Raw genomic sequence first — 19,849 nt, 5'->3', positions numbered from 1 at the left:
AATGGAACAGACAACTGGTAGAAATGATAGGCAATTAGCAAGGTACCCCCTATAAAGGAGTGGTTCTGCAGGTGGTGACCACGGTCCATTTCTCTGTTCTCATCCTTTTTGTCTGTTTTGGTCACTTTTTCATTTTGCCATTGCTCTCACCCCTAGAGGTACAGTAGCATGAGGCAGTGTCTACAGTACAATCCACAGAAGTTGCTCAGGTAGTGCAGTTCATCCAGGATGGCACATCAGTGCGAGCTGTGGCAAGAAGGGTAGCTGTGTCTGTCAGCATAGTGTCCAGAGCATGGAGCAGATACCAGGAGATGTGGAGGGAGCCATAGGAGGGCAACAACCCAGCAGCAGGACCGTTACCTCCGCCTTTGTGGAAAGAGGAACAGGAGGAGCACTGCCAGAGCCCTGCAAAATGACCTCCAGCAGGCCACAAGTGTGCATGTGTCTGCACAAACGGTTAGAAACCGACGCCATGAGGGTGGTATGAGGGTCCGATGTCCACAGGTGGGGGTTGTGCTCACCGCCCAACACCGTGCAGGACGCTTGGCATTTGCCACAGAACACCAGGATTGGCAAAGTCGCCACTGGCGCCCTGTGCTCTTCACAGATGAAAGCAGGTTCACACTGAGCACGTGACAGACGTGACAGAGTCTGGAGACGCCGTGGAGAGCGATCTGCTGCCTGCAACATCCTTCAGTATGACCGGTTTGGCAGTGGGTCAGTAATGGCGTGCGGTGGCATTTCTTTGGCCTCACACAATACTGAGCCTCATTTTGACTTGTTTTAAGGACATTACATCAAAGTTGGATCAGCCTGTAGTGAGTTTTTCCACTTTAATTTTAGGGGTGACTCCAAATCCAGGCCTCCATTGGTTAATAAATTTGATTTCCATTGATGATTTTTGTGTGATTTTGTTGTCAGCACATTCAGCTTTGTACAGAACAAAGTATTCAATGAGAATATTTCATTCATTCAGATCTAGGATGTGTTATTTGAGTGTTCCCTTTATTTTTTTGAACAGTGTATTCAGAGGATAAAAACTTTGATGGGAGGAGGAGGGGGGCTTCTTTAAGTTTTTTTTTTGTTTTTTTTTTAAATAAAGCCCCTGAAGGTGTCCATATCACAGGAACTTTATTCAAACCCCAGTCACCATTGCCCCCAAGTTTATAATAACTACATATAGAAGCCATCAGACCTTTCTTAAAGGGAATGTCCTGTTATACAGAGAGTTTATACAGAAGCTGGAAAAGATAAAGTATAACATATTGTATTAATTGAAATCCCTGGTGTTTGTACAGTATGTATAGGAGTCCAGTGGGAGGTCCTTAATAGTGATTGACACTGTATGACTGTGTGTGCAGAGCTGTCAATCACTGGCAGGACTGCCCACTGGACTCATATAAACACTGGGGGGGAGAGGTTATCAAAACAATCCCCCCCCTTTAAAAGTGTAGCAGCTCCTCCCTCCTGCAGGTCAGAGACCACTTTCGACGTGACAGGTTCCCTTTAAAAAGCTGTGCTGACGTAATTTGCAAGAAATGTATGATTAGACGACATCTAATAATTAGCGGCGGAGATGGAGTATGCTAAAAATCTGGTGAAAATTTTATTTTTGTACAAACATGGGCTGGGGGATTTTTTTTTGCATTTTTTTTAAATACAAGAAAAGTGTGATTTCAAGATTTGAAAAATGTAAAAAAACAAACATTAATGTACAGGACAAAAAAAATAAAATAAATAGTCTCTGTATGCGGTAAAAGCCACAAATGGAATAAAAAATAAGAAGGCAAGTGAAAGGGGCGACATTGGGGGTCCATGCACTGCTCTGGGGGCCATGGCTCACACTGTGAAGGCATGTACAGACCGTATACAGCTGCTGTCTGCAGTCATTACCTGCTCCGTCCCCTCCTCACAGGGGGGCGCCATCACATCTTCGCCCTCGGTGAGCTCTGCGTCCTCCTCCATCACGTCACCACCATCCACTGCGCACCGTCCTGTCACCAGAAACTTCCAGCCCGGCGCCTGCAGGAAACCGGAAGTAGCTCTGTCCTAGCTCCGCCCACCACAAGCGGAAACCACACGACTGGAGGACCTGGACACCATAGAGTGTGGCAAGACGGCGGCTAGAAGCGCCAGCTGCTGCCATAGAGATGAGACCTTCGGTATAGACAGGAATCCTTACATTTACCATAGCTCTTTTTTCTCTTCGCTCCGGTGAGCTACGACAAAATGGCGCCGGATCCGCAGACATATGAGTAGTAAAATGAGTTCACAATTTTGAAACCGGAAGTAGAGTTTACGAGCATGGTTGCTATGGTAACATGTAAGCTTTTAGATGCTCAGGACTGCAGTGTGATCAGGAAAGGGGGATAATGCCTAAAGGACGGCTGTGCAATCCTTCCAGGAATAAGGAGGGAAGCTGGGTAAAACATTAATTTTTTTAAGCCTTTCCTGTAACTTTTTACATACCTGCAAGTTGTTGTTTGTTTGTTTTTTACTTTTTTTTTTGTTTTTAATTTTTTTTTTTTTTTTGCAGAAATTTTTTTTAACTTTTTTTCATTTTTTCCCCTCTTATTTTTACTTTCCCCATAAGATTTTCTATGTATTATTTTTTTATTTATTATTATTTTTTATTTATTTTTTTATTATTATTATTATTTTTTTCTTTTTACAGGAGGACTTTTTTGTTTTTATCGTTTTTTAAACATAGTCACACATGGACGTATTTTATTTTTTATTTTTTGCAGGAATTTTTTTTGTTTATTTATTTTCCCCTTGTGTTTTTACCTTACCCATAACTTTTTTTATTTTTTATTATTATATTATTATTATTTTTATTATTTTATTTTACTTTTTTATTTAATTGAAATTTAATTTATAATTTTATTTTTTATTTATATTTTTTATTATTTTATTTTATTTTTTTTTTTACAAGAGGACTTATTTTTATTGTTTCTTCTTTTGCAGGTGGTTATTTTGAACTATTTAACTTTTTTTTTTTGCACTTTTATTTTTTCATTCCTCATAAGATTTAATTTTTTTTTACACAGCCCTATCAGGACTTATTTTTATTGTTCCTTCTTTTACAAGAAGTTGTTTTTTAACTATTTAACTCTTCTTTTTGCACTTTTGCTTTTACCCCCCTTTTTCCCAGTGCGGTAAGTTTTTAATATTTTTTTTTTTACATAGCCACATAAGTATATATATGTTTTTTTGTTGTTTTTTTTGCAGGAAGTTGTTTTTTTTACTTTTTTCTTTGCACTTTTGTTTTTTTCCTGCCCTTCTTCCAAGAGCCATAACTTTTTTTATTTTCTGCAAGTGCCCGTACCAAGATATGAAATTATCTTCTCTGATTATTGCGTTTCTCTGCATTTTTTTTTGCTGCACTTCCACCTTTATTTTATTCAGTTTTTGATGCAGATTTGAAGTAATATTTTTAAAGGCAAAAAATGTAAAATCTTTGATTCTGCTCTTAAAAAAATTTGACTGCGTTTTTTTTCCAGACTCCCCATAGAGAAGAAAACACACAAAAAAAGTCACAGTTGAAAAGCGTCTTTAGACACTCAGTGGGCAGGGGTTTTCATGAAATCACTTCCGCTTTGGACAGTGAAAAAAAAAAACAACGCAGTATTTATTCTAAGTGGGAACATGGCCTTAAAGTGGTTGTCTCCTTTTGGTAAATATCAGTCACAGGTTGTTATAAACCAACTATTTTTTTTACTCCCCTCTCCAGGTCCAGCGCAGCCTCTAGTATCTGCTATTGTCTGCAGCGCTGACATCATGTTGACGACACTGCCGCCAATCACTGAGCTCAGCAACTCTGTCTGAGTAGATGGAACAGTTACTGAGCTCACTGATTGGCTGCAGCGCTGACGATGTGACATCAGCACTGCAGACAGTATAGACTCTGGGAGCAGCGGCGGAGACTCAGAATAATTTGGGGGTCTTTTTAACAAATGCCCCATGGTGATCCGATATTTCGTTTTAAACTAGACAGCAGAGGACGAATTGTCTCAGCTTGTGTGTGATTGTATTTTTGCAGTTCCCCCACATTGATGTCAATAATAAGATCCCTCTGACCAGCACTCAGGAAATGTTCTGCCGAACAAGAACATCATCATGGAGAGAGGGCCGACTGCCGCATCTATGTACCACCTGTAACAAGGTGAGAGCTCTACTTATATCAGTCATTGGGCACATTATGTCTCCTCCCCCATGTCAGTACACAAATGGGGAGAGACCTGTCAATCAAGCAGATCTGGGCGGGGAGAAGCAGTCAGGGATCCTCTGGTGACTTGTCTTCCAGTTCCTCCTGATTCTTGCTTTATGTACCCCATTTATTATTGCAGTTATGCCTTTTTTTGTCCTCTTTTTCATTTTGCGCCTTATTTTAATCTGAATTCATTCTTTTCTAATTAATTTACACCATTTTTTTTTAAGTCTATTTTATATGCGTTCGCCTGTTTTGTTTTTTTGTTTGCCATTGTGATTATAGTTTGGGGTTTCATCAATTGCGACTTTTTAAGAAGTTGCACATTTTGTTGCAAACGTACGCCAGTCCTCCCCTGGAGTGATTTTATGTACGCCTGAAATTTTTGTGCCGTTTTTAGCAGAACGTGGAATTTTTTTTCAAAGCCAAAAACTTTTTTAGCTTTATTCATGGACCGAATGTGCCTTTTTGAAGAAGTTGGTGCAAGCCCCCCCCCCACCCCCAAAAAACCTAAATAATGAATCATGCCCTATGAGTTTTCTGAACTATACTTACTGTATATAGAGGTGTTATCAGTCATTGTACAGGAGGAGGAGGTGAGCTGTGACATCACTTATTGTGAATGGTGGATCCTTTGTTATCTACTGTATATAGAGATGTTATCAGTCATTGTACAGGAGGAGGAGGTGAGCTGTGACATCACCTATTGTGAATGGTGGATTCTGGGTTATCTACTGTATATAGAGGTGTTATCAGTCATTGTACAGGAGGGGCAGGTGAGCTGTGACATCACTTATTCTAAATGGTGGATCCTGTGCTATCTACTGTATATAGAGGTGTTATCAGTCATTGTACAGGAGGAGGAGGTGAGCTGTGACATCACCTATTGTGAATTGTGGATCCTGTGTTATCTACTGTATATAGAGGTGATATCAGTCATTGTACAGGAGGGGAGGAGGTGAGCTGTGACATCACCTATTGTGAATGGTGGATCCTGTGTTATCTCCTGTATATAGAGGTGTTATCAGTCATTGTACAGGAGGAGGAGGTGAGCTGTGACATCACCTATTGTGAATTGTGGATCCTGTGTTATCTACTGTATATAGAAGTGATATCAGTCATTGTACAGGAGGGGAGGAGGTGAGCTGTGACATCACCTATTGTGAATGGTGGATCCTGTGTTATCTACTGTATATAGAGGTGTTATCAGTCATTGTACAGGAGGAGGAGGAGGTGAGCTGTGACATCACCTATTGTGAATGGTGGATCCTGTGTTATCTACTGTATATAGAGGTGTTATCAGTCATTGTACAGGAGGAGGAGGTTAGCTGTGACATCACCTATTGTGAATGGTGGATTCTGGGTTATTTACTGTATATAGAGGTGTTATCAGTCATTGTACAGGAGGAGGAGGTGAGCTGTGACATCACCTATTGTGAATTGTGGATCCTGTGTTATCTACTGTATATAGAGGTGATATCAGTCATTGTACAGGAGGGGAGGAGGTGAGCTGTGACATCACCTATTGTGAATGGTGGATCCTGTGTTATCTCCTGTATATAGAGGTGTTATCAGTCATTGTACAGGAGGAGGAGGTGAGCTGTGACATCACCTATTGTGAATTGTGGATCCTGTGTTATCTACTGTATATAGAAGTGATATCAGTCATTGTACAGGAGGGGAGGAGGTGAGCTGTGACATCACCTATTGTGAATGGTGGATCCTGTGTTATCTACTGTATATAGAGGTGTTATCAGTCATTGTACAGGAGGAGGAGGAGGTGAGCTGTGACATCACCTATTGTGAATGGTGGATCCTGTGTTATCTACTGTATATAGAGGTGTTATCAGTCATTGTACAGGAGGAGGAGGTTAGCTGTGACATCACCTATTGTGAATGGTGGATTCTGGGTTATTTACTGTATATAGAGGTGTTATCAGTCATTGTACAGGAGCATCACAATCCTCGGACTGACCATCTGCTCTCCTGAGCGTGAGAGCATGTATTTCTATGCAGCTGTCACGCTCAGGTCAGGAGCGCAGAGTGCCAGTCCGAGGATTGTGATGAGATGCAATCCTCACTCATGTAGTACAGCCGTCTGTCTGCGCCCTTAGACTGACATACCACACTCCATAGTCTCACTCTTTTTAAATCTGAAGCTGTTGTGTAATCTTCATGTATCCTGATGGCTAAAAACAAGTCTGTGCAGTATGTAGTGGAAGTTTCTTGTATAGACTGAACTTCCTGACCTCCTGTGATCACTTCAGTATCTGTATAATGACCCGTCACGTCACCTAGATGAAAAATGTAATCAAATGAAGAAGTAAACCCTACAACTGTGCTTTATAGCACCAAGCTCCAATATAAACTACAATGAATACGTTGATTATACTTATAGTGTAACCATCTTTTTAATTTTTATTTCATAAAATCAATCGTACACATGAAAATAAACAACTTTATATCTTATCAGGGAAATCGGCTTCTATAACCTCCTGGACTGAGCTTTCATAATCAATTCACAGGTAAAATCGTCTGTATTCAGTGAAGACAGATTTTCCCATTACTGAGATAGATGACAGTGGGGGCTTTTAAAATTCTATGGAGTACAGGGAGGAGCTAGAGGCAGACACAGACATTCTATGGAGGGGAGGAGCTAGCGGCAACACAGACATTCTATGGAGGGGAGGAGCTAGAGGCAGACACAGACATTCTATGGAGGGGAGGAGCTAGAGGCAGACACAGACATTCTATGGAGAGGAGGAGCTAGAGGCAGACACAGACATTCTATGGAGGGGAGGAGCTAGAGGCAGACACAGACATTCTATGGAGGGGAGGAGCTAGAGGCAGACACAGACATTCTATGGAGGGGAGGAGCTAGCGGCAACACAGACATTCTATGGAGGGGAGGAGCTAGAGGCAGACACAGACATTCTATGGAGGGGAGGAGCTAGCGGCAACACAGACATTCTATGGAGGGGAGGAGCTAGAGACAGACAGACATTCTATGGAGGGGAGGAGCTAGAGGCAGACACAGACATTCTATGGAGAGGAGGAGCTAGAGGCAGACACAGACATTCTATGGAGGGGAGGAGCTAGCGGCAACACAGACATTCTATGGAGGGGAGGAGCTAGCAGCAACAGACATTCTATGGAGGGGAGGAGCTAGAGGCAGACAGACATTCTATGGAGGGGAGGAGCTAGAGGCAGACACAGACATTCTATGGAGGGGAGGAGCTAGAGGCAGACACAGACATTCTATGGAGGGGAGGAGCTAGAGGCAGACACAGACATTCTATGGAGGGGAGGAGCTAGAGGCAGACAGACATTCTATGGAGGGGAGGAGCTAGAGGCAGACACAGACATTCTATAGAGGGGAGGAGCTAGAGACAGACACATTCTATGGAGGGGAGGAGCTAGAGACAGACACAGACATTCTATGGAGAGGAGGAGCTAGAAGCAGACAGACATTCTATGGAGGGGAGGAGCTAGAGGCAACACAGACATTCTATGGAGGGGAAGAGCTAGAGGCAGACACAGACATTCTATGGAGGGGAAGAGCTAGAGGCAGACACAGACATTCTATAGAGGGCAGGAGCTAGAGGCAGACACAGACATTCTATGGAGGGGAGGAGCTAGAGGCAACACAGACATTCTATGGAGGGGAGGAGCTAGAGACAGACACATTCTATGGAGGGGAGGAGCTAGAGGCAACACAGACATTCTATGGAGAGGAGGAGCTAGAGGCAGACACAGACATTCTATGGAGGGGAAGAGCTAGAGGCAGACACAGACATTCTATGGAGGGGAAGAGCTAGAGGCAGACACAGACATTCTATGGAGGGGAAGAGCTAGAGGCAACACACAGACATTCTATGGAGGGGAGGAGCTAGAGGCAACACATAGACATTCTATGGAAGGGAGGAGCTAGAGGCCGACACAGACATTCTATGGAGGGGAGGAGCTAGAGGCAGACACAGACATTCTATGGAGGGGAGGAGCTAGAGGCAGACACAGACATTCTATGGAGGGGAGGAGCTAGAGGCAGACAGACATTCTATGGAGGGGAGGAGCTAGAGGCAGACACAGACATTCTATGGAGGGGAGGAGCTAGAGGCAGACACAGACATTCTATGGAGGGGAGGAGCTAGAGGCAGACACTGACATTCTATGGAGGGGAGGAGCTAGAGGCAGACAGACATTCTATGGAGGGGAGGAGCTAGAGGCAGACAGACATTCTATGGAGGGGAGGAGCTAGAGGCAGACAGACATTCTATGGAGGGGAGGAGCTAGAGGCAGACACAGACATTCTATAGAGGGCAGGAGCTAGCGGCAACACAGACATTCTATGGAGGGGAGGAGCTAGAGGCAGACACAGACATTCTATGGAGGGGAGGAGCTAGCGGCAACACAGACATTCTATGGAGGGGAGGAGCTAGAGACAGACAGACATTCTATGGAGGGGAGGAGCTAGAGGCAGACACAGACATTCTATGGAGAGGAGGAGCTAGAGGCAGACACAGACATTCTATGGAGGGGAGGAGCTAGCGGCAACACAGACATTCTATGGAGGGGAGGAGCTAGCAGCAACACAGACATTCTATGGAGGGGAGGAGCTAGAGGCAGACAGACATTCTATGGAGGGGAGGAGCTAGAGGCAGACACAGACATTCTATGGAGGGGAGGAGCTAGAGGCAGACACAGACATTCTATGGAGGGGAGGAGCTAGAGGCAGACACAGACATTCTATGGAGGGGAGGAGCTAGAGGCAGACAGACATTCTATGGAGGGGAGGAGCTAGAGGCAGACACAGACATTCTATGGAGGGGAGGAGCTAGAGGCAGACACAGACATTCTATGGAGGGGAGGAGCTAGAGGCAGACAGACATTCTATGGAGGGGAGGAGCTAGAGTCAGACACTGACATTCTATGGAGGGGAGGAGCTAGAGGCAGACACAGACATTCTATGGAGGGAAGAAGCTAGAGGCAGACACAGACATTCTATGGAGGGGAGGAGCTAGAGGCAGACACAGACGTTCTATGGAGGGGAGGAGCTAGAGGCTGACACAGACGTTCCATGGAGAGGAGGAGCTAGAGGCAGACACAGACATTCTATGGAGGGGAGGAGCTAGAGGCAACACAGACATTCTATGGAGGGGAGGAGCTTGAGACAACAGATATTCCGGTGCAATTTCTCTATAGAATTTTATGAGCTCCAATTGTCATTATGTAAATAATGGGAAAATCTGTATTCACTGAAGACACATTTAGCCCGTGAGTTGAGAATTTTGACAGTAATCGGACAGCACAGCCCCATCACTATAAATAAAATGTCACTGAGGGCTGGTGCATTCTGGCTAAGGACCAAACTATAAAAAAGAACTGGTAGGCACTCCATGTGCCAATATACAGGGCATTACAACTCTTAGTCATGTGACCTGAAGGCTTCTGCTTTGCAGTTTGTCAATTTCAGCACTGTATTGTGAATGCAGCTCCAGAATATCGTACAGCTCAGGAGCAGTGCATTATAAGAACTGCAACGTAGTCACAAACATTACTGAACTTTATTTTTATATTATGATCTTGATGCAAAACGAATTGGCATTTTTTTTTATGGGGGACATGTTCCGACAAATTAAGAAGGGAAAATATTGAAAAAAAAAATCAGAAGTTCTTTATCGTTCATAGTCTGTGAATGGAACGAGCTCGTTCTTTACCAAACATATTTCATTACAGAATGACCTGCAGTATGGCTTCCCCTTCTCTGCACATGACAACAGAAACCTCACGCAGGGAGCAGGAGAATACCTGGACTCTGTAAGTGCAGTGTATTTAAAGGGATTTTTTACCACTGATCCAGTTTTGTTTTGTTTTTCTTTTAAATCGTATACTTACCTTACCAGACCCTGTCAAGTGCAGACATTTACTCTGTAGGAGCAAACAACCATAATCACTATACGGTTATCAATAGTAAACCTGCTGCATAGTTGCACACCTTCACAAATACTGTAGGTACTCATCCCCTTAATTATCATGCACTCACTATGTAATAATGCATTATAAATAGGCTCTATGCCCCACTGCTATTCTGCTCCTCATGCCTTATAAAGATCTTGCACTGAAGTCCCCTGGTGATGGTGTTCTCCTTTAAGGTAAGCTAGCATGATGTCACAAGTGTTTCCACTACATATGTTCCTTTTTGTGAACACAACTGTGTTTCTGTAAGGTGAGCATCTGTGACATCACAAGTGAATTTCAGGGAGGTGTCTTGCTATGGTGCCAAGTGTTAGGACATCGGTCAGTTTGGCTGCTGTGACATCACAAGTGGTTATTCGTCACTTTGGCTGCTGTGACATCACAAGTGGGCATTCGTCAGTTTGGCTGCTGTGACATCACAAGTGGGCATTGGTCAGTTTGGCTGCTGTGACATCACAAGTGGGCATTGGTCAGTTTGGCTGCTGTGACATCACAAGTGGGCATTGGTCAGTTTGGCTGCTGTGACATCACAAGTGGTTATTCGTCAGTTTGGCTGCTGTGACATCACAAGTGGGCATCGGTCAGTTTGGCTGCTGTGACATTACAAGTAGGCATCAGTCAGTCTGGCTGCTGTGACATTACAAGTAGGCATCAGTCAGTCTGGCTGCTGTGACATTACAAGTAGGCATCGGTCAGTCTGGCTGCTGTGACATTACAAGTAGGCATCGGTCAGTCTGGCTGCTGTGACATTACAAGTAGGCATCGATCAGTCTGGCTGCTGTGACATTACAAGTAGGCATCGGTCAGTTCGGCTGTTGTAACATCACAAGTGGGCATTGGTCAGTTTGGCTGAGGTGGCATCACAAGTAGGCATCGGTTAGTTTGGCTGCTGTGACATCACAAGTGGGCATCGGTCGGTTCGCTGTTGTAACATCACAAGTGGGCATTGGTCAGTTTGGCTGCTGTGGCATCACAAGTAAGCTTCGGTTAGTTTGGCTGCTGTGAAATCACAAGTGGGCATCGGTTAGTTTGGCTGCTGTGAAATCACAAGTGGGCATTGGTCAGTTTGGCTGCTGTGACATCACAAGTGGGCATTGGTCAGTTTGGCTGCTGTGACATCACAAGTGGTTATTCATCAGTTTGGCTGCTGTGACATCACAAGTGGTCATCTGTCAGTTTGGCTGCTGTGACATCACAAGTAGGTATTCATCAGTTTGGCTGCTGTGACATCACAAGTGGTTATTCATCAGTTTGGCTGCTGTGACATCACAAGTAGGTATTCATCAGTTTGGCTGCTGTGACATCACAAGTGGTCATCTGTCAGTTTGGCTGCTGTGACATCACAAGTGGGCATCGGTCAGTTTGGCTGCTGTGACATCACAAGTGGGCATCGGTCAGTTTGGCTGCTGTGACATCACAAGTGGGTATTCATCAGTTTGGCTTCTGTGACATCACAAGTGGGTATTCATCAGTTTGGCTTCTGTGACATCACAAGTGGGTATTCATCAGTTTGGCTTCTGTGACATCACAAGTGGGTATTCATCAGTTTGGCTGCTGTGACATCACAAGTGGGTATTCATCAGTTTGGCTTCTGTGACATCACAAGTGGGTATTCGTCAGTTTGGCTTCTGTGATATCACAAGTGGGTATTCATCAGTTTGGCTGCTGTGACATCACAAGTAGGCATCGGTCAGTTTGGCTGCTGTGACATCACAAGTAGGCATCAGTTTGGCTGCTGTGACATCACACGTGGGTATTCACCAGTTTGGCTCCTGTGACATCACAAGTGGGCATCGGTCAGTTCGGCTGTTGTAACATCACAAGTAGGCATCGGTCAGTTCGGCTGTTGTAACATCACAAGTAGGCATCGGTCAGTTCAGCTGCTGTGACATCACCGTTGGGTTTTAGTCTTGTCGTCGTGATCTCACAATGGTTTGCAGTCATGTCTCCCCATCAGGCTGACAAAGGCCTGTATCCTGGAGATTGTACATGTCCTCTACTGGCGGGCAGGCAAATCGGGAGTTTCTTGACAGTGATCGTATGGTTCTGTAATAGCATCTTATGTTTTGCGTCTGCAGAGAAACCTTGCTATCTTGTGAAATCTTGTGATTACAGCAGCCTCTGCACCAATTTAGTTTTTATTGTATTAAGAAGGGAAACGGGGGAGAGTACAGAAATGAACCAAACAACCAGGCAGTTCATAATTTCTTATATATATTTTAGGGTCTTGGACGAAAGAAAACTCCAATGGAGCGAAGACAGCACAGCTCTCGAAATTTTAACCTTTCATGCCACGACCAACCACCCAGATCCACAAGGAAGTGTGACGGTTTTACCATTAATCAAACGACCTATAGAGGAAAACAAGAGACAGAGCAGCCGTTCTGCAGACGATACCCCAAACACCACAATGAGAGGTCCGCTTACATGAAGGACCTGCCCGAGAACCATTTTATGTGGTTTGCCGATTACCGCACTGTTTAGTGGTGGTACTACTTTCAGTAATGTGATATACTGCTGTACATCTACTAGATAAAAATAATGGAAAATAAACAACGTATTATAAGTATACACAACCTATGGGTCATGCTACCCTGTGGGTTCATCTTTCTCCAGTTGGGACTTCTCCTCCATGAGACAGACCTAGGGCCGCTAGAAAAGTTTTGTACACTTGGCATAGACTATACAGCACTAACCCATTCCTTCGCTTTTAGTTTGGAGCATATATGGCAGCCACATTTAGGAATTGTGGAAATACCCACCCAACAGACGCATACACTGCTCTCCAAGCCACTTAAGAATGACCCCTTAAATAATCTTCTCAAGTTGATGTCTTTATCAAATTCCCATGGGAAACTTTCACAAACCTCATGGAAAGGAGTTTTCCAGGACCTTAATATGGATGGAGCTATCAGATTGGTGAAGGTCAAACTCCGGTACACCCACCGATCAGCTGGTTAAGGGTGTAAAGAAGTGGTATTTTTTTTTTTTAGTAGCCATTATGGTACTGCAAGTTCTCTCCCATGTAACTGAATAGGAGAACTTGCAGTATAATTTACAATCACAGCGGGTGTGATGCTTTGGTTGCCCCCTTCAATCAGTTGATTGGTGGGGTTCATCCAAAAATATATTACATATAAACACTCTGTATGAACAAAAAGTATTAGGACACACGCAGCAACGAAAAGTTTCCGAGGGGGTTGCCTGTTGTCGACGTTCTGCCAACTCCATAACTGCAGTGTCAAACCTCGTCCGGTATTACCTTCAGTATAAAAACTATTCACTGGGAAGTTCAAGACTTGGGTCTCCATGGCCAAGCAGCCGCCACCACTGGACTCTGGAGGAGACGTGTTCTGTGCAGTCATAGACACTTCTCTATCTGCATCTGATGGAGGAGTCTGGGTTTGGTGATTCCAGGAGGACGTTACCCCCTGACTGCATTGTGCCCGATGTACAGATGGTGGAGGAGGATAATGTCTTATCAGGGGGCGGCCTCGGCCCCTTTGTTTCACTGAAAGGAAATCTTAAATCATTCAGCACAAGACATTTTGGACAATTGTAACTTCCAGCTTTGTGGGAACAGTTTGGTGAAGACCCTTTTCTGCTCCCCATGACTGGACCCAGTGCACAAGGTCCAAAAAGACATGTTTGGGTAGTGTGGTAGGAAGACCATGACCCGGACCTCAACCCCATCCCATTTGGGCTGAACTCCTCCAACATCAGGGTCTGACCTCACAAATGCTCTTCTAAATAAAGGGGCAAAAATTCCCACAGACACCTGCAAAATCTTGGAGAAATCCTTTCCAGAAGACTGTAAACTTCAAAGAGGGAAATGGGAGGTCATAAAAGCTCCTATATACTAATTTTATATACACGAACAAAATCGCTACAGTGATTGAAGACAGAACATTTCATTAAGTTTTTGACAAATTTATTAAGTGGAATTGACCATTTCATAATTCAACATCTTAACCATTCGGTCACGAAAAATCGACTGTACAAAGTTAGAAATTAAAAAAAAAAAAAAGTACCAAAAATATCTTAGAAATTGAAACTAATGAAACTTTATTTCCAGATGCCCTGAAAAGACTCGACCGTAAAACACTGCAAGGAATCTAGTCTAGAATAGCTCGCTCTTCGTTATTACCTTTGCTTGCCCTCATATATATTTTACTTAATCAGCCCAGTCTGAAGTCATTGTAATTCGGAGACCTATGAAATAAATTTCAAGCTTATATATTTCTGGGTGTCCATTATGGTAAAATCTTATCAGCAGGAGCTTCTCTACACGGTGAGTCCTGCAGGAACCGTACTATATCATTTACCAATATCATTACTGCACAGAATTAAAAGCTAAGTGAACCTAAGCCCATCAGCAGCGGAGCACACAAGTACTGATGCACGTTCAGTGCATTTATGAAGGTTTTAGGAGGTTTTTCTAGAGTCTCAGTTATTTGATTGAAGTGCATAGTTTCTTAATCTCGCAGCCTTTGCCTGTCAGCATAGTGACTGCTTGGTAATCCCTGACACTAGATGAGGTCTGTACTGGCAGTGGTCAGTCTGGATTTTAGCTGCTGGTCCTCTGTGGTACAGGAATATTCTCATGTAGATACTTCATACTTCCTTGCTCGGAGAAATCGGAGACCACGTGATTCTGTCCCCGAAGTAACCACTTGGTGGTAAGCAGTCCCTCTATGCCCACTGGTCCTCGAGCATGGATCCGGGCTGTGCTGATGCCAACTTCCGCTCCTAGGATCGTAGAGGAATAATGCAAGTCAATGAGTGTGTGGAAGTCATCGGACTGCACTCTGATAACACAATGGAGAAATTTTGTTCTCCATCTTCTCATTTGAGAAAATCAGATCACACTATGATCAGAGTGTGATTTGCATAATCAGCCCCATCCTTTCAGATGAGAGAGTCCATGGCAGTGTGCACCTGCCCTTAGAGATAGGAGCGAGAAGGGTGAGGGGGCTTATACACAGATATGCAGTGGAGAGGGGAGAAAGTATCTCAGAGGGCAGAGAAAACAGTCTATAGAAAAGTGCATCAAAAGGAATTTGCAGGATAGAAGCTGCGGGGATAGATTAGCCACTGAAAGCCAAAGCTCATTGTATGCACACATCCAGCCTATATTACAGGGAAGGACACTCACACAAAAGAAAAAAAATCAGAAACTTTTTGAACAGGCTTCAAACATCATATCAGGGTTTTTTAACATAAATAAAGGGGTAAAAATTGCAGAATGAAACTTAGTGCAATTTTATGAATTAAAGGTAACCACTACCACATGTAAAAACAATTATTTTGATATAAAAAAGTATCCAATAGCCTTTAAATTAAATGTTCTTCATGCCCAAGCCCTTTGGAGAGCCACTTAGTAGAGCAGGGAGTTATCTATATTCTCCATCATTCACTCTTTGGCCAGTTCTGTAAGGAGCTCAGTGCAGGCAGGTACTATGATGTCACAGAATTGTATGCAGTGATGTCATCGCGGTGGACTGGAAAGGAAGTTGACCAAGCTCACCGGAGACCGAGTGATGTCATCACACCCACCTTTGACAATCTTCCGACAACACAGGCTTGTAACGGGATGGGTAGGTATTAGGGAGGAGATAAAACAAAAGATTTTGAGAAATTAAACCTACCCAGTCCAAAGCGGTAACCGTCTGAAAATCTGGTGCTGCTGTTCCAGAATACGCAGGCGCTGTCTACGTGCTGAAGGAAATATTCTGCTGTCGCTTCTGTAATGTGAAACAATAGAGATCGCGGTTCATCAAATCAAATGAGGCCAACAAGATAGAGCAGGGCAGAAGACTTACCGTTCTCCGTGATGATGGCGTCCGTGTGAGAGCTGCCATATTTGTGGATATGTTCAATCGCCTCTTCAACGCCATCCACCACTTCAATGCAGCACTCCAGATCTCCATACTCTGACCGCAGGGATTTTACTTCCGAGGGGCTAAAGGTCAAGTAGGAAGCAAACTTTGGACCAGCGTGGATTTTTACCTGCATGTAATAACAATTGATTTCATTTTTTTTTTCCCCTACTCTTTCCCCATAAATGGATAAGCTAAAAGCACAATTCTAATCTCTGGGACAATCATCTATGAAGAGTCACCTGTGCCTAGTTCCACAAGGCAAACCAGGCAGCAGCAATGGCCTCATACAAGAGGGCACAAATGGAGAGGTGGCTTTACTGAAGTCTACAGGAGTTTAGAAAGAAGTCTTTTTTTTTTCGAAAATCCAACAAACTTTAAAATGTTTATTGGGGCTGATGGAAATAAAGGAAAAGCTGCAGTTGACTGTTTCCATTAGTGCCATACATTTTAACACCATTGAAGGTCACATAAAAACAAAATTCAGGAATCCCACTACAGTGATCACTAGGAGTGCAGACAATCATATAGATTATAAGTGTCCACTTAGGGTAAACTCCCGTAACACTATATAACTTCTGCACTTTTGATGTACAAATCAAATAGCAGCATGATTCCTAGTGTTGGGCAAAAACTAGTGATATTAAAGGGGTATTCCCACTTCAGACATTTATCATATACAGTATACATCCGAAATATATGAAGTGGGATAAGCCTTTAATAAAATGTACGATGGATATACAATTAATGCTCCAGCAGGAGTCATTGCTCACCTGCTCCACTCTCAGCATGTCAATGATTTGGTCAAACAGCGGTGTTCTCAGGACATCTCGGTGGATGAGCAGAGTCTCCATAGCATTGCAGGCAGCAGGATACTCACACTTTGAATCTTGAACTAAAATGATGAAAAAAATAAAAAATAAAAAAATATGAAAGAAAATAAATAAATAAAATAAAAAAAATCAGCATTAGCACACAGTCATGCATGCATGTTTTTCTCCATCAAAAAGGGAGAGAAAGGGAACGTATAAAACAAAAAATATTTAGTTAAAAAAAAAAGCAAAAACCTGATTTTAAATATAGATGATGTTTTTGTTATTTGTTTTTCCTTCAAATCACTATCAATTAAAAAAAATAATTGATCATGATTTGAAGGAAAAAAGAAAAAAAAACACCACCACCCCAAAACACATTTATATAGGAAAAAAAAAATAGTGCACTACCTGCTCTGTACAGATGACTTTTCAGCAGTCTCATTATAATCACAGACAAAATTACAATATTATGTAAAATACTACCGCACTCCTGGGATGAGTAGCTGCTCAAGCAGGGTCCAAACCCAGAGACTTGCACGAGAAAAACTTGCCACTCATATGACTCAACTAATATTTTCTTAATATTTAATGGGAAAAGTACAAAAACCAAAAACAGATGTTTCGGTCACTGCTGACGTTCATCAGTGTACAGTATAATGTGACCCGTAGGTATGTGGAGGACTGATGTCCCATAGGTGCGGTAGCTTAATGTGGAGGAAGAAGGATGGGATTCCTGGGTATCCGCTGCTTGTTCCTATGAGCGCCCATAGGAACAAGCGCAGGATACCACGTTCCAACCGCCAGGAATCCCATGTGACCAAAACATCTGTTTTGTTTTTTGTACTTTTCCCATTAACTATTAAGAAAATATTACTTGAGTCATATGAGTGCCAAGTTTTTCCTCAGGCAAAATTACAATGACTGATAACACAGGATCCACCATTCACAATAGGTGATGTCACAGCTCACCTCCTCCTCCTCCTGTACAATGACTGATAACACCTCTATATACAGTAGATAACACAGGATCCACCATTCACAATAGGTGATGTCACAGCTCACCTCCTCCTCCTCCTGTACAATGACTGATAACACCTCTATATACAGTAGATAACACAGGATCCACCATTCACAATAGGTGATGTCACAGCTCACTTCCTCCCTTCATAATGACCTTCACCCAGTTTAGAGCATTTTCAGATATCATGTCTATACAACCAAATAAGGTCAGCCATTCTAATGTCATCAATGTGAACAGGAAGGAAGAGACTAATATTAGTCCTGCAGGCCAGTATGAAAACACCAATTTTTTTAATATATATATATATATATATATATATATATATATATATATATATATATATATTTTTTTTTTTTTTAAAAAAAGGATTTGGGGTACTTACCGTAAAAACTTTCTCAGAGCCTTCATTGGGGGGATACATAAGACCATGGGTGTATGCTGCTGACACTAGGCAAAAAAAGTTTGCGCCTCCTCAGCAGGGTACACCCTCTCCCCGTTGGTACGAGTGCTAATCAGTTAGTTTCGTCGTAGCATTTCCTACTGCTTTTTCACTAACAACTTGAACATTCCTCAGCATAAGCAAACAAGAGTGTACAGAGTCCCCTAATGAAGACTCCGAGAAAGATTTTATGGTGATTGCCCAAAATCCTCTCTTCTCTATCGCATCATTGGGGGACACGGGAAACCATGGGACATCCTAAAGTAGTCCCAAGGGTGGGAATAAGGAGATGAAGACACGCCCAGGACAGGTCTATGCTCGGTTGACTGCCGCTAGCAGAACCTTCCTACCTAGGCTCGCATCATCCGATGCATAGGTGTGTACTCTGCAGAACTTCAAGAAGGTATGCATGGAAGACCAAGTGGCCGACTTGCATATCTGCGTTGCCAAGGCTTGGTCCAGGAAGCCTCCACTGCAAGTGTGGAGCGAGCCTTGATCTTAGGAGCAGGCATTTTGTTTTGAGCCCGATAGGCTTCCAGGATGGCAGAGTGGATCGAGCAGGCTGTCGTGGCTTTGGAAGCCGGGAGAACTTTGTGATGACCTTCAGTTCTGGAAAGATAAAAATGCAGGGCCCTGATGAGATCCAATTTGTGAAGGGAATTCTGCAGAAGATGAGAAGACGATGGACATAAGGATGGGGGGGGTAATGTCTCTGTTAAGATGGAAGGGAGAAACCACCTTCGGGAAAAAAGGAAGGAACTGGACGCAGTACCACTTTGTCCTGAAGACAAAAAAAAAAGGATGAACGTCAGGATAGGGTTGCCAGCTCTGAAATGCGTCTGATAGAAGTGATTGCCACTAGGAAGGCGACCTTCCAGGAAAGCAAGGAAAGAGAAGCTTCTCGAAAGGGTTTAACAGGGGGACCCTGAAGAGCAGTCAGGTTGAGATCCCAGGGGTCCACGGGAGGAACGAAATGAGTGACACCCTGTAAAAAAAGTCCTGACTTGCGAGAATGAAGCTAGGTTCCTCTGAAACAGGAATGAAAAAGGGCAGAGACCTGATCCTTAAGGGAGCCGAGAGACTGACCTGACTGAAGAAAGGACAAAAGGTACGTGAGAGAAGGACACGGGAGCTGCCTGGTTGGATTCACATCAGCAGAAAAAGGCCTTTCATGTGCGATGGTAGATGCGGGAGGAAGGAGGCTTCCTCGCTTTGACAATGGTTTGAATAACATGGTCAGAGAAGCCTGCATCTTTCAGGACTGCGGCTTTAAACAGCCATGCAGTTACATTGAGTGACTGTGAATTCTGGTGAATGATAGGACCCTGCGAAAGGAGGTCTGGAAGATTCGGAAGTTTCCATGAGACATTTGCGATGAGATTGACGGCTTCTACATACCAAGCTCTTCTGGGCCAATCTGGAGCCATGAGGATGGACCGGTATTCTCTCTGCTTTGATTTTCTTGATGACTTTGGGAATCAGCGGCAGGGGTGGAAAGAGATAAGGAAG

The 19,849-nt window shown here is 43.4% G+C and overlaps 3 protein-coding genes across 9 annotated transcripts in view; 1 reads left to right on the top strand and 2 right to left on the bottom strand.

Annotated features, from left to right (window-relative positions):
- EDRF1 (erythroid differentiation regulatory factor 1) overlaps positions 1 to 2,102 on the bottom strand; it is a 75,276-nt gene extending 73,174 nt beyond the window's left edge. The window contains exon 1 of one of the 3 annotated variants that reach the window (XM_073685033.1): positions 1,894 to 2,102. In XM_073685033.1, the coding sequence (XP_073541134.1) occupies positions 1,894 to 1,965 (72 nt within the window). In that variant the 5' untranslated portion in view covers positions 1,966 to 2,102. The remainder of the gene's footprint in view (positions 1 to 1,893) is intronic. The other 2 variants (XM_073685034.1, XM_073685036.1) reach the window with 2 other exon arrangements.
- On the top strand, positions 2,038 to 12,762 carry TEX36 (testis expressed 36). Of its 3 annotated transcripts, none has more exons than XM_073685041.1 (4): positions 2,038 to 2,162; positions 4,043 to 4,165; positions 9,947 to 10,027; positions 12,410 to 12,762. In XM_073685041.1, the coding sequence occupies exons 1-4, from the start codon at positions 2,151 to 2,153 to the stop codon at positions 12,668 to 12,670; spliced, it is 477 nt and encodes a 158-aa protein (XP_073541142.1). In that variant the 5' UTR covers positions 2,038 to 2,150; the 3' UTR covers positions 12,671 to 12,762. The 3 variants fall into 3 exon arrangements, with proteins under 3 accessions (XP_073541142.1, XP_073541143.1, XP_073541141.1); XM_073685042.1 differs by having other exon boundaries at positions 2,044 to 2,214; XM_073685040.1 differs by having other exon boundaries at positions 2,045 to 2,423.
- Positions 12,763 to 14,234: 1,472 nt separating this feature from the next.
- ALDH18A1 (aldehyde dehydrogenase 18 family member A1) overlaps positions 14,235 to 19,849 on the bottom strand; it is a 28,605-nt gene continuing 22,990 nt past the window's right edge. For all 3 annotated transcript variants that reach the window (XM_073685037.1, XM_073685039.1, XM_073685038.1), the window contains exons 15-18: positions 16,839 to 16,960; positions 16,009 to 16,195; positions 15,835 to 15,930; positions 14,235 to 14,935 (exon numbers count right to left, since the gene is read on the bottom strand). In XM_073685037.1, the coding sequence (XP_073541138.1) occupies positions 14,754 to 14,935; positions 15,835 to 15,930; positions 16,009 to 16,195; positions 16,839 to 16,960 (587 nt within the window). In that variant the 3' untranslated portion in view covers positions 14,235 to 14,753. The remainder of the gene's footprint in view (positions 14,936 to 15,834; positions 15,931 to 16,008; positions 16,196 to 16,838; positions 16,961 to 19,849) is intronic.

This window comes from Phyllobates terribilis, unplaced genomic scaffold (genome assembly GCF_046119375.1).
Source record: "Phyllobates terribilis strain yellow unplaced genomic scaffold, ASM4611937v1 Scaffold_5__5_contigs__length_657084704, whole genome shotgun sequence".
In the NCBI taxonomy this organism is placed as follows: Eukaryota; Metazoa; Chordata; class Amphibia; order Anura; family Dendrobatidae; genus Phyllobates; species Phyllobates terribilis.
This window is presented reverse-complemented; position numbering and strand designations above follow the sequence as displayed.

What these genes read in the sequence shown, in the direction of transcription:
- TEX36 (XM_073685040.1), top strand. Translation starts at nt 2,373, where the DNA reads ATGCCTAAAGGACGGCTGTGCAATCCTTCCAGGAATAAGGAGGGAAGC. An exon ending in TATGTACCACCTGTAACAAG is followed by an intron (nt 4,166 to 9,946) that starts GTGAGAGCTCTA and finishes ATTTCATTACAG; the next exon opens with AATGACCTGCAGTATGGCTT. An exon ending in CAGGAGAATACCTGGACTCT is followed by an intron (nt 10,028 to 12,409) that starts GTAAGTGCAGTG and finishes TATATATTTTAG; the next exon opens with GGTCTTGGACGAAAGAAAAC.